The sequence below is a fragment of the Cheilinus undulatus genome, linkage group 17 (genome assembly GCF_018320785.1).
Source record: "Cheilinus undulatus linkage group 17, ASM1832078v1, whole genome shotgun sequence".
Classification (NCBI taxonomy): Eukaryota; Metazoa; Chordata; class Actinopteri; order Labriformes; family Labridae; genus Cheilinus; species Cheilinus undulatus.
In genome coordinates this window covers 23,836,152-23,849,404 of record NC_054881.1, presented here as the reverse complement: position 1 = coordinate 23,849,404, position 13,253 = coordinate 23,836,152, and the positions used below count along the sequence as shown (strand labels likewise).

Here is a 13,253-nt window from a genome sequence, read left to right as displayed (position 1 = left end):
GCGTTCAGGTAGCGTTTGAAGAAAACAAAGTGTGTAAGTATATTTTAAAATAAAATTAGACATAAAATCAGACAACTATCTTATTATACTTTTTCATGCTCATTCAATGTGTTTTTATATCAATACCGGTTCACGTGGGTATTTATTCAATACTTTCTGTAATATATAACTTTCGTGGATTCACAGCAACATTGTCGAGGTTGAAATTTTATTTTACTTACTGTCCACAGGTCTGTGAACGCCACATTACTCCAGGTTATCACACCGTTGTCTCCTCCTAGCGGTTGGAGGGTGAAGTTTCGGCTTTTTGTGTCCTTATCTCTAGTGAGCAACTAATATGGTAAAACTGTATCATAATCATTGGATACCTTCAGATTATTTCTGTGAACATGTGATCTATATCACAAATATTAAGGCCGATTCAAAAAATGTGAAAAAAATTGTGTGGTTTTATCATAAAAATAATTATAAAATGTATCGTGTACCCCAATAACTCACTTCTCACTGTGGAAATTAAAAAAAAAAAAAAAAACATGCATTACATATGACAGGGATGTCCAAACTATGGCCCTTGGACCATTTTCAATTGGTCCCCATCAAATTCTAAACATAAAATGAAATTTGGCTTGCACTAAAAAATGTTGCTTGTGCTGAACTGCACTGTACTTATTAGCTTCAACTCTAGGTGTTGCCACTGTGTTTCTCTGTAAACGACAATTGAAAAAGATGAATTCAATGGCATTCTTTTTCATGAATATATTGAGACGACAGTGTAAATGTTAAACATATTGACAACTTAAATAATCAAGATGTCTTGATTCATAGCGCCCAAATGAGTAAAAACCCCAGGATTCTGATAATAATTAGCAGTAGAATGACATTTTTTCTATCCACTATCTGCTCTTTCTCAAGGTACAGTTACAAAGCATATTGCATTTAAAGTCCTCTTGCAATCTGGTTGGCCAGCCAAAAACCCTTTATGATGATTGTGACAAAATACACTGTAAGCCATTCATAAAAAGATGTGATTTGGGCTGTTTTTATTCAGTTAGTGAGCATATCTTAACCTGCACTGGACCGGTTTTACTAACTTGTATCCATCAAAGGTGAGCTATATCAATATGGTATAATGCCCAGTCATTCTTACACTTTTCTAAACGATGCCCTTGTGAAAAAAGTTTGGACACACCTGATATAAACATTAAAAACCTATGCTGATTGGATGTTAATAAATTGATAAATGTTTTTGTTGAGCAATTTACTTTAACTTCTGAAGTTTCTTACTTGTTTACTTTTTGTTTGTTTTTGTGAAGGATCTTATCTAACTTATATCTCCAGACCAGGATCATTAAAAAGCTAATTAGATTCAATAAGGTGTTAATACCCACTTGATTTGGCTCATTCTTAATCAGGATGTCTGAAATAAGCATAGGCAATACCTCAATGTGTTTTTATGCATATTGCTAAATTGAAGTATCGCTCCCACTCCTCATAAAGGAGTAAATGATGCAACTGTCACTGTTGGTTTGAACAGAGGGAATAATCACACAAACCATAACACTTTTCATTGACATATCTAATGCATCAACTAGCATTAGGGTTGAGCAGACATGACCAAACTACAAAGATCTAAAACAGAGAGCAAATATTTTAATGGTATATTAGTTTTGAATGAAAGTATGCAAAAAAATCCTGACAGGATGGGCTTACAACACAGACAGCTTTAGTTTTGGCACTAAAGAAACTGAGGACACAGAGCAGACCTGCATTTGTTACAAGGTGAAGTAAACATGACAAACAAATCCATGTATTAAAGGGAACAGAGAGGTTTTTATTAATGCTATACATAACTGCGTATAAGAAAATCAGAATTAAACTCCACAAAAAAGTAAATCTTAGAGGATAAAGTCAAATTTGAAATGAAAGCTGGTTCTCAAAAAGAGAAAGAATGTTTTGTTGAAAAGGTCTATACTTTAAGCAGGCGGGGTGACTTAATCTGAATCATTTCCCGTAATCTCTGCATTATCCTAGAAGAAAGAACACAAAGAGTGAATAAAATAAGTACAAAATAAACTTTAGACGTCAAATATCAGAATTTTAAATACATGTTGTTAGTCTTTTGATCTAGATACCTTTTCTTTCTTCTCCTGTGTATCCGTAGCTGAAGCTTCAAAGTCGTGGATTGGCAGTGTGGACATCCAGCTGACCATTGAGCCCTCCTGACCTTCTGTCTCGACTATGGTGGGATGGATGTGAGCCTCCTTGAAGGCCTTGATTGCCTCCTCCTCACTGTCCCACTCCAGACGTTCATGTAGCCCGTCTCCTCCAAACTTTTTGTTGTACCTCTCAAAATGAACCTTTTCAAGAACAAGCCCAAGACCTGGAGCTTTGGGTACATCCACCTTCTCCTGTCCCCAGCTCCGCTCTATCACATCATCGTTCACGTAGCCCTTTACTACTGCGATCACCAGTCCGATCATTTTACGGATTTGGTGCATCATAAAGCTCTGGCCTCGCACCGTGATTACCGCAAACTCACTATCAGCGCGGATAAAAGGCTCTCCACAGGACATTTCTGTGATGTAGCGGCGAGCACTGGGGTCATTTGCAGCCTTCTGAGAGGTGAAGTTGTGGAAGTTGTGGGTGCCTTTGTAAAGAGCAAACAGACGATTCACCCTCTTCAGAGTCTCTGGCTCAAGGCGAAAGCCTGTCAAATTCCCCGTGTCATAGTCTTTGGGGGCAAAAGCCACTGTTGGAAGCATATAGGAATATGTTCGAGCATCACAGTTGTTTTTGGAATTGAAACCCTGTGTCACACGTTTCAGACCTGGTGGAAAAAAGGGAATACAACAACTGTTCATTAAAATCTTTCACTCAGCTTTAACAAACACAATTTCATATGAAAAAAAAGTAATGTACTGCCAATGTTTAGGTACAACCCCAATTCCAAAAAAGTTAGGCTGCTGTTTACAATGTGAATAAAAAGTGAATGCAATGATTTACAAATCTCAAAACCAATTTTCTTAACAACAGAACATAGACAAAATATCAGATTTTGAACTGACACATTTTGCCATTTCATGAAAAATATAAACTTATTTTGAATTTGATGGCAGCAAGACATTTCAAAGAAGTAGGGACAGGGCAACAAAATGCTGGAAAAGTGGTGCCAATGAAAAATAGATGTAGAAGCATTATGTAATTAATTAGGTTAATTCGCAACAGGTCAAAGGTTCACCAATCAGAGAAAAACTGTGCCTGTAAATTGTGGAACAATAAGAATAATGTTCCTCAAAGCAAAATTTCTAAGACTTTGAATATCCCACTGGCTAAAGCCACAATATCATCAAAAGATTCAGAGAATCTGGGGTGCTCAAGGGACAAGCCTAAAGGTCAATAATGGATGGTAGTGATCTTTGGGCCCTCAAGTGCATTGCATTAAAAACAGGCATGATTCTGTGCTGAAAATAACTGCATGGGCTAAGGAACACTTCCAGAAATCATTGTCTGTCAACACAGTTTACCATCCAGAGCTTGCGCCAGAGCTTATTTAAAATGGATTGAGGTAAAAGGGAAAACTGTTCTGTCGTCAGATGAATCAAAATTTGAAATTCTTTTTTGAAATCCAGGACGCCGCATCCTGCAGACTAAAGAGGATAGGTACTATCCAACTTGTTATCAGCAGCCAGTTCAAAGCCTGAAACTCTGATGGAATGGGGTTACATAACATCTTATGTAATTTTCTGAGACACTGAATTTTGGGTTTTCATTATCTGTAAGCCATAATCATCAACATTTCAAGAAATAAAGGCTTGAAATTATTCACTCTGTGTAATGAGTCTATATAATATATGGGTTTCACTTTCTGAAACGAGTGACAAAAAATATTCAACTTTTTCATGATATTTTAATTTTTTCAGATGTACCTATATATCAAATACATTTCTCTCACCTAGTATTCTGATCTGTGGAGGCAGATGTTCATTGATTTTTTGGGTGATGTCTTCAATCAGACGCAGCTTTAGGGACACCACTTGGCCAGCAGCAGAAACACCCTAAATTAAATTTGACAAACATTAATACAGTAATCACATACCAGCAATACAGGGATGCGCAACATTATTGAAGTGATATTAGTGGTGGCAGATATAAACATTTCTGCCAATATTTATGATTGGCTGATTGGGAAAACATCAACAGTAAGTGTGAATACGTATTAAGGCAGGACCAACAGACCTGGATCAGCTTGAGTCTTTTTTTATTCATCCTTCATTGAAAGTGTGTTTTAAGGACTGAAGTTTTAGGTCTGACCTGCTTATCTAAGTATCCATATCAGTCTCAGCAAAAATTAAGATGTAAATATTGGCATATCAGATATAGAAAAAAATCCAATATTGTGCATCCCTACAGCAATAATAATTCAGCAAACTACACTTCTCTTCAATCCCATTCAAACCTAACATTGCCCGCTTTGTGTAAGGCTGACAACAGGTAACAGCTTGGCAACATATCAAAGTAGCTATCTGACTCGTCTTCTTGTCTGCTGACTTGTAAGATTATTGTTTTACAACAAACCCATACCTTATCCGTCCGAGCACATCTTTGGAAAGACATCTTCCTCATTTCTTCCCCGTGGTTTTCAGGAATGCAGCCTGATTTGATCAGTGCAGTGACCAAATCATCTTCAATGGTCCTGAACTGAGAGGTTCCAGGATTTCTCTGAAATATAAATATTCAAAATAAGCAATAAAGCATTTCCTAAAGAAAGTAAATACAGAGGAAAATTAAATTACAACATTTACCTGCATGCCATAGTATCCCTTTCCAGAATAAGCCATGAGGAGGACCACTTTCTTTTTGGGGTACTTCTTATCATCGTCAGTGTGATATCCTTCTGCTTTTAATTTTTTTGCAGCTTGCACCTTGTCACCACACTCTTCATTTTCTTCAATGGGTCTTTTCAGCAGCTTGGCTGTCGGTTCATCTCTAGGTCCATCAGCCATCGTGCAAAAGGATGTTAGAAAACCTGTAGAGACAACATGACGCATGTATTGATGGTGTTGCACTAATATGCTTTAAAATAATCAAAAACACCTGTATAGCCTTCAGTTTCGAAATAAAACGCTGCCACATTGCTGCTTGCTTACCGTTTCTTTCTAGCGTCAGTTTGGGTTTAATCAAGGCACCTAACAGTCGTCCAGATGTTAACATATCTCGCTTAAAGTATCTTTAAGCTAAAGGATGCAAACTGGCATATCAAGTTAAAATGGAAGCTAATCATGAGAACAAAAACATAGGATAAAATCAACTTTAAGTTATCAATTAACGAAGAATGCAACTTCCTAAAATCTTAACTCAACCTGACGACCGAGTTCTTACGCAGAAGAAACATGTATTTCAGTAAAGCGATCCAATTTTGTACTGAATGAAACAGCCATGAAGTAGATGCGGAAACATTTACACATGGCCAATGTTAACTTTGACCCCTGATGTAAATATCGCGAGACTCGCTTAGTCGTCTCGCCTGGCTACGTCATGGTACACCCATACACCGCATAGATGTCACAGGGATCTTTAAGAAAAATAGCCACGTGAATGGAGTAAGGTTTCTGTTAAGAAAAAATACCGTTATTCGTGTTCTTATTTGATTTGGGTTTCACTTCCAACCAATTTGCATTAGATGTAAAATATACAGCTAATTCTTCAATAACTGTTCAATTTGGAAAGTCAATTTTCCTGCCAAATCGAATCGAGTTTTTTTTAAATGTATTTTTTATATATATTTTAAGTAGGCCTAAGTAATACAAATAAAAAAATTAATCACACCACATTAAGTTACTTTAAAGTTACAGAAAATTATTGAAAATATACTTGTAATAATTGCTTTCTCCACTTGGGGTCAGCAAAATTGCACAAATGGAGAAGTCATCTAGTCTGCAAATTTAATGATGAGAATGATGATGAGAGGATATATTTTGCATTATTATAACTCAACAAATAAATGCTTATTTGGACAAAGAAAAATTGTAGGAATGTATTTTTTTCTGCTCACGTTTTAGCATATAGCCTAACAGTTTTTTTAAATTGGTAAGACTGTCCTTGTTATTTAGCCTTTTATTTCAATATTTTTGGACTTTACATGAAGTCTTCTTCTCCCTCAAGTGAGCTGATTTCTAGAAAGCTGATGATAAGTATATGTTTGCTGTAAAAAAAAAAAAAAAAGAAAAAAACTACAACATGCGGAGCATCTGCTTTTTCATAACTCTAGTGCATGGGACAACTATTATGATTTGTGATGCTGTGACTAATGCAACTGTAAAACGTGGGTAGATACTTTAATCATATTTCATTAGCAGAGATTAAGCACATCAAGAAGTTGTTTGGGTCCTTCTTAATGACTAAGCATCAACATGTATACTTGGTGCCAGCAAGCCAAACCTTTAAAATCCTTATCCTGGGATGGCTTTAGGATTCCCATTTGTACTTTTTCACAGCACCGTATAAGGTGATCAACCAGTTTTCTGCTGCCAAACATAGACACACACGGAAAAGTGCCCCGGGTCGGCACTATCTCATATCACACAAAGCATGTGCCTATTTCTCCAACAACTGCTGGTTATACAGGACAGTGATGATGCTAAATGTGAAAAAGTGATTCTTCAAGGTTGGTGTTAGTGCTGATCACATTCTGTCAGGTGAACAGCCCAAACAAAGATTATTCTAAGATTTCTTTTAAAAACTGAGATTGCAGGGGAGATTTTACAACAGTACCAAACAACCTGAAAATCAAGAGTATTCATAAGAGATTCCAAAGTAATTCCTCTTAAATGGGTGGGTGACAAAAAAAAAACAGATTTCTTTGTAGTATATAACAATACATTTCTTCAGGAGAAACAGTTATTGTGTTTTAATCTCCTTTACACAAACACTGCAAACATTTATTTTGTCCTTAATGTGCTGAGATCTTTCATTTAAAGTCCAATGAAAATAAATGAGCACAACTTATCAGACAGCAAAGATCTCCAAAGACAGTTCTTACAGTAAGTAAGCAATCAAGACAGACCTAAACCCTTTCTGTAAAGCTGGCTACTTTTTTCTCACATGAAAGCAGCAAAACTGAGACTGGCTGCCTCTGTACTGCCCCCACATGTAACAAAAAAATAATTAATTTAAAAAGCATCCTCTCTGTCAGCAAAGAAATCCACAGCTGTTAGAGCTCTTGCTCTGTTGACTGAGTTATATAATCTGCTGCAAAACAAATATCACATATTTTTCAAATGTGAAAAAGAAATTTAATGGCTTCTGTGGCAATACAGTTGATTTATCTTGAAGTAAAAGGGAGAAAACTTGCATGCCCCTTTTTTGTATTTGGTTTCTTTATGTATTCATTGATCTTATGTGTGATTTACATAAACTCAAGTTATACTACAACAGAAAAGTAAGTGATTCCAAGCTTGAAAGTGCCACATGATCAGTTCAATTTTTAGAAACTCAGAATTAGAGATGCTTGTTACTAGTATGCCTGGAGATATTTTCATCCTCATATTACTTAAGAGACTATGAGAAAGAAATTTCTATTCAGTTCGAAATGATTTGCACTCACACAAGAGCTATTTTGTAACTGTAGTCTGTAAATATTTTTAAGCTTCATTCCAATGCAGAGGCAAAGCTACCTGATGTGAATTGTAAGTGTAGGTCTTTTTAAACTTATAAAATATTTTACTTAAAAAAAACATAAAAATATCTATTGAGTGTTTTTTTATTAGCATTTTCCTTCAAGTGAACAATCCATAAAAATTTTGGTGTGATGAATGTTTAATTCATCACACCACACACAATTGAACAGTTGTGGATAATGCCTTGTTTCATGTTATTTTTTTATCCAGTGTCCCAATCTTTGCCCTGTCTTCAGCGGTACAACGTGTTACCTAGTCTGAAGTAGGAGCCTAATTATGGGAACACGCATTAATTACAGTGTCTGCAAATAACTCTCCGTCAACTGCTGTAGGCTGTTAAAGACAGAAACCATCTCACACAGGCAATGTCTCATCATCTTTAGACCTTTCTACATTTATCAGCTTAAAGGATTCTTTTGGTATCTATGAGATCAGCATTAAAGCCAAGCCAGAAAGTGTGGCATTAAGAGGATGCATTAATTCAAACTGCTTCCACTGAACATACAATATTTTATCTCACAGTTACATTCCAATTTAAATAATTGTCTGGATGTCATTTTAAAAACAAGTTTTTACTGGAGTTCAACTGACCGGTAACAGGTCAGAGAGCAAATGATAAGAACTGTCTTATATCTCTGACACTGCTGTAAGTCTGACAGAATTAGATTCCATGGAAACAGCTCAATAATGCTGACATATACTAGATAAGAAAACATCCACTACCTCAGTAGGCATTCCACTGACATTACTGATTGGGGCAGGGGTGGGAAAAGTACAAGACTATTGTACTCAAATTGAAGTACAGTTACTTCGGTTAATTTGGGTAGAAGTAAAAATATTTAGTCTATGAATCTACTCAAGTAAAAGTAAAAAGTATTTTGTTTAAAGTTTACTTAAAGTATCCAGTAGCTACTGAGGAGTTGCACAGTATATTTCCAGTAACAACATGAGAATATGGATCTCCAACCAGATTGTTTAGGTGAAGCCATACCTTTATAATAATGTGAAATGCACCTGCTGTTTTTGGATGCAATGTGTTAACCAAACAACAGACCAGTTCCATGTCATTGACAAAAAGCTAGAACCTCCTTGTTTTGACTTTTATATATTCAGTAAATGATCCCTATAAAATGTAATTATGAACAACACTTTCCCCCAAGTATACAACGTTTGAATTACTGATTTTACAATGTACTCAAAGAAGTACAAGAACACAAAAAGCCTCTCAATTACAATAATTTGAGGAAACTGTCATTTTCCACTCCTGCTGGTCATAGAAAATGATTCTAACAATTCTGCAAAACGAAGTAGCTTCCATTCAGCATTGACAAGTTGTTGTACCAATATGGTGGAAAGTACCAAATAATATTTTCTAAAATTTCTGGAATAGGTCGTTTTTAAATACATTTTGAAACAATTCTTTTACGTCTACTTAAGTAAGTTTTAACCAGAGTAACTGCACCTTTACTTGAGTACAATATACTTGTACTTTTTCCACCTCTGTTAACTACACAGTAGCACATAGAGAATGATTGTGTTTAGTTGTGTTTGGTTGTTGCCTGTTGTACAGGGATCCCTTTTTTTTTTTTTTTTTTTTTTGTCATGTTTCAGGTGGATTGTTCTTGTTTTTGATGTGAGACACATTTGCACCATGTGAGAAGCTAACCATTGAGTTAGACATCCCACCTGTGACTTTAGGTGCTCCTCAAGGATGCATTAAAACATGTTCTTCATCAATATACATTGCCTTACAAAGGTGTTGACTCTCTGCTTTGTTCTTGACAGAGGAGACCCACGTTGCCACAGATATTGTAAATTATTTAACATGTTAAATAGGGTAGTTTAACTATACTAGTATGTAGTGTGGACTAATATAGACATTTCTGAAGAATTAAGTTTAACACTATATGAGTTCAATTACCACTGTCAATACTGCTTTGTATTTATCATAGGGGTGTGACTTTACCTGAACAACCTGGTTGGACATTTATACCCTTGCTGTCCTTACCAATAAGGATAGATCATAGTTTACTACAACTCCTCTACTCAGTATTTAAAGTAATATTCAAATTAAATACTTTTTTTACTTGAGTAGATATATCAACAATTCTGACCAGAGTAACTGTACTTTTACTTGAGTACCCTTTTACTTTTCCCACCTCTGCCAATATAATCCCCAATCAAGCGACTTTTGGAAAATAAGGATTTATTTTTATAGGGAAAATTCCCATTGTTCGCATTGTTGGTAAGAGTTTGTTGGTGAGATGTTGTGTTTGTAGTAAAGTTTTCTCTTGAAAACTGTAGTTTCAAAGGTAGTTTTTGACTTTTGTAATTACATTTTAACAGTAACCGTTCCATCCACAAAATAAAACAAATTCTTTGGAAAAGTATATCCAAATAGTGTCATTATTCAAATAAGTTCGATAACAATTCACTTTAAACGTATCATTTAACGTTTTGAAGCTCAGTGTCTCTTGGCCTCCCTTTTTTAACGGATTACACTTAATTTCTTTCTTCATTAGTGTCACTATTTACACACGGACGCCGCGTCGTCGCGGAGAGAGAAAGAGAAGAGTCGGACTTCCGGTTTCGTCAACCAATGATCTGATTCCACATGCGGACACCGAACACCGCATTCGACGCACGCGAGATCTGCAGCGGACAAACGCGATTGGTGCCGAGGAGGACGCCAGTGATTCCGCAACACACAGGCAGAGCGGGTGAAAGGAGCTGAGCTGTAACTTAGCCACATGTGTAAATCATCCGGTTAGACAAATTTATTCTGGAATTCGCAGTTTTGAAAGACCGGGACGTTATTAGCCTATCCAAATGAGACCGTGATGTTGGTATGAGACGCTCGTGTAAGGTTTTAATGGGAAGCTAGCAGAGCTGAGCCGGCGAATTCAAGCGGAGCCAAAGGAGCACAACAGTTAGCTAGCTGTAGCCTGTTAGCTATCCGTTAGCTCAGAAGCCGCTAACCCGTCCACTCTCGCTAAGCACCTGCTTGCCTGTACAATAGCTAATTAACCGGCAAGGGACTACACAGCGGTGTCTCGGTGTGACATTCACAAGTACTTAAGTTTTTATTGTCGGGGTGGCATAGAAGAAGAGAGAGAACCGTGACAGGTTGAGGTTGGGACCAGCAGGACGAAAGAAACGGTGTCCTCAAGTGGCCGTTCACCATGGACAACGCTCACACAAAGACGGTTGAAGAAGTTTACAGCTTTTTTAACGTAAATGAAAGCACGGGTCTGAGTTTAGAGCAAGTGAAGAAACAACGGGAACGATTCGGACCAAACGGTAAGGAGCTGGTTTACAGTCGTTGGGTCAAAAACATGTAGTCATACTATGCCGGTGTCATGGCCCGTGGTTCCCGATTTGTAACGGGCGACATGCTGAACAAGAAGGAATAGTGTTGACGTCACGATCTGTATGTTGAAATCCTGGAAATAAAGTTATGGGACTTACATAGTAGAAATTAATATTAATTAGCTGCAGTGTAGAATGTACCTGTGCCATATTACTTGACTACAGCTGTAGAAATATGATTTTATATATGAAGTACTGACATTAACGACTTGTTTATCTTTTTGTTGCTGCCCTGAATGGCCTGAAATGCAGAATTACCAGCGGAGGAGGGTAAGTCTCCGGTTGAACCTGTATGTTCATAATCTTCTGTTAGTTGGGAAACATTGTCATTCATTTTTAACACATATAACTTTCTCCTGACCTAGGAAAATCCCTGTGGGAACTAGTCGTTGAACAATTTGAAGATTTGCTTGTGAGGATCCTTTTACTTGCTGCCTGCATATCATTTGTAAGTATATTACATGATTTACTTACTGTACATGTGTTTTTTCAATGTGGAACAGAATGAGCTGTATTTTTAAATCTAAAATTAACTCATGAATTAAACAGGTGTAAATTCAACTGCAGCTGACCACCTCCTATGTTATCAAGACAAGTATTGGTAAATAGGTGTGAGCATGTTGTACCACCAGATGGAAGAGGAGTATTTAACACTGAACTCAAGGTTCCTTTGAGATGGGAGGCATTCAGAACATTGTGAGGGTAATTTATGCAAATAAAGAACAGCTATTTTCACCAATACACATAGTATGTGATAATGGGAAAATGTAATATCAGTAAACACCATTCTGTTAGTTGAACATTGTAGGTGTTTGTCTCTAGCACCATTTTTCTTTCACGCTTTCAGTGCTGAGTGTTTCTGGTTTTCTGCACAAATCGCTCATCCCAAGTGTGTTTAGTCATTTTCTGATTTACTTAGTGAAGATCTCAGTTAAGGAAGAAAGCTCTTAATAGTTGCTAAGAATCTGTCTAATGACACAACACAGATGATAATTTTTCCCTATCTTAAAGCCTGCTGTCTAAAAGAGACCCTAACCCTAACACATCAATATTCAAGTAATGCTATCATGTTGCTAATCTTGGAAAATTAAAATGATTCAGTGATTACTGTATGTGGCACATTGCTGGAGTAGGCATGATGCTTAATTTTAAAGGTAAAACTGACCCACACCTTAGATGTTTCAATGCCTTTTTAGATGATTTAGTTTGCTCTCTTCAACATGCCACTATACACTGGATATGACTTAACACTGTCAACACTACTTTTCTGTCCAGCTTTCCTGTAAGTACAACATGACAGGACCAAAGATAGATGGGCATAGCTTGTGTGGTTGTGTTCTTGTCAACAGTAAGTGGGGATCTGCAGTGTAGTTTCTGTGTGACGCAGCGTTAGCTCAACCCCTCTCTAGCCTCATTTCTACAAGGATTGGCTGTCAGCCGACTGTCATAACATCAGTCACAGAGGCATGGTGATGATTTCAGCTATGGTTACAAAGTGTGTAAATCACTGCCCATTGTAAGTAGCTTGTTCTCAACCACACAAACAAATGATGAGATATTCTTATGTTTACTACGGCATGATAACATTTGGATCGCAGACTGTTTTCAGTTCCTCTGGAGCTGAAAGGGGCAGCGTTGTTCTGTAGACTCCCAGGATTTAATTTGATGTATGATTGGCCACACTTAAATGGGTTGGAGTAGAAGAAGGCCATTGGCATACTGTTTGACACACTTCACTCTTGGCACAGTTTCTAAAAGAGGAGCAAGTGGTTACTACTCCCTCACTCTCTCTCTCTCTCAAATGACTTTCTTACACACTTGGCCCAGTTTCTGCAGTACTTGTAGAACCTTGCCTAATATTTATTATGAATTATTGAATGGATATAAGTTATTTAGATCCATTATACCAAATATGTGAATTTGTAAATGGGGTTTTGGTTCAACTTTATCTATGAGAGCAAGATTCAAAATTGTGAATAAAAACAAATATAATGGAGATATTTTAAAATAATGCAAATATCAAGAGTCTTGAAAGAAGTATTAATATTTAGTTAGAACCATTGATACCATAATCTAGCATGCATTTTTTACAATACTAAAATGAGCTTTTAGACCTACTTAAGTGTTGTTTTGTGGCTAAAGAAGTATACATTTCTCTTATTTGGGGATTTAGCTTTTGTTTACCTATGTGAACCTCCATGAACTGTG

General features: G+C 36.7%; 2 protein-coding genes across 3 annotated transcripts in view; one reads left to right on the top strand and one right to left on the bottom strand.

The window, feature by feature from the left end:
• Window positions 1–1,630: 1,630 nt before the first annotated feature.
• Window positions 1,631–5,483, bottom strand: pus1 (pseudouridine synthase 1). The gene is made up of 6 exons (XM_041810299.1): window positions 5,148–5,483; window positions 4,803–5,026; window positions 4,582–4,719; window positions 3,953–4,055; window positions 2,133–2,827; window positions 1,631–2,027 (listed from the first exon to the last, which is right to left on the bottom strand). The coding sequence occupies exons 1-6, from the start codon at window positions 5,209–5,211 to the stop codon at window positions 1,992–1,994; spliced, it is 1,260 nt and encodes a 419-aa protein (XP_041666233.1). The 5' UTR covers window positions 5,212–5,483; the 3' UTR covers window positions 1,631–1,991.
• A 4,850-nt stretch (window positions 5,484–10,333) lies between these two features.
• atp2a2b (ATPase sarcoplasmic/endoplasmic reticulum Ca2+ transporting 2b) overlaps window positions 10,334–13,253 on the top strand; it is a 37,354-nt gene continuing 34,434 nt past the window's right edge. For both annotated transcript variants that reach the window (XM_041810067.1, XM_041810066.1), the window contains exons 1-3: window positions 10,334–10,976; window positions 11,298–11,315; window positions 11,411–11,493. In XM_041810067.1, coding sequence (XP_041666001.1) covers window positions 10,859–10,976; window positions 11,298–11,315; window positions 11,411–11,493 — 219 coding nt within the window. In that variant the 5' untranslated portion in view covers window positions 10,334–10,858. The remainder of the gene's footprint in view (window positions 10,977–11,297; window positions 11,316–11,410; window positions 11,494–13,253) is intronic.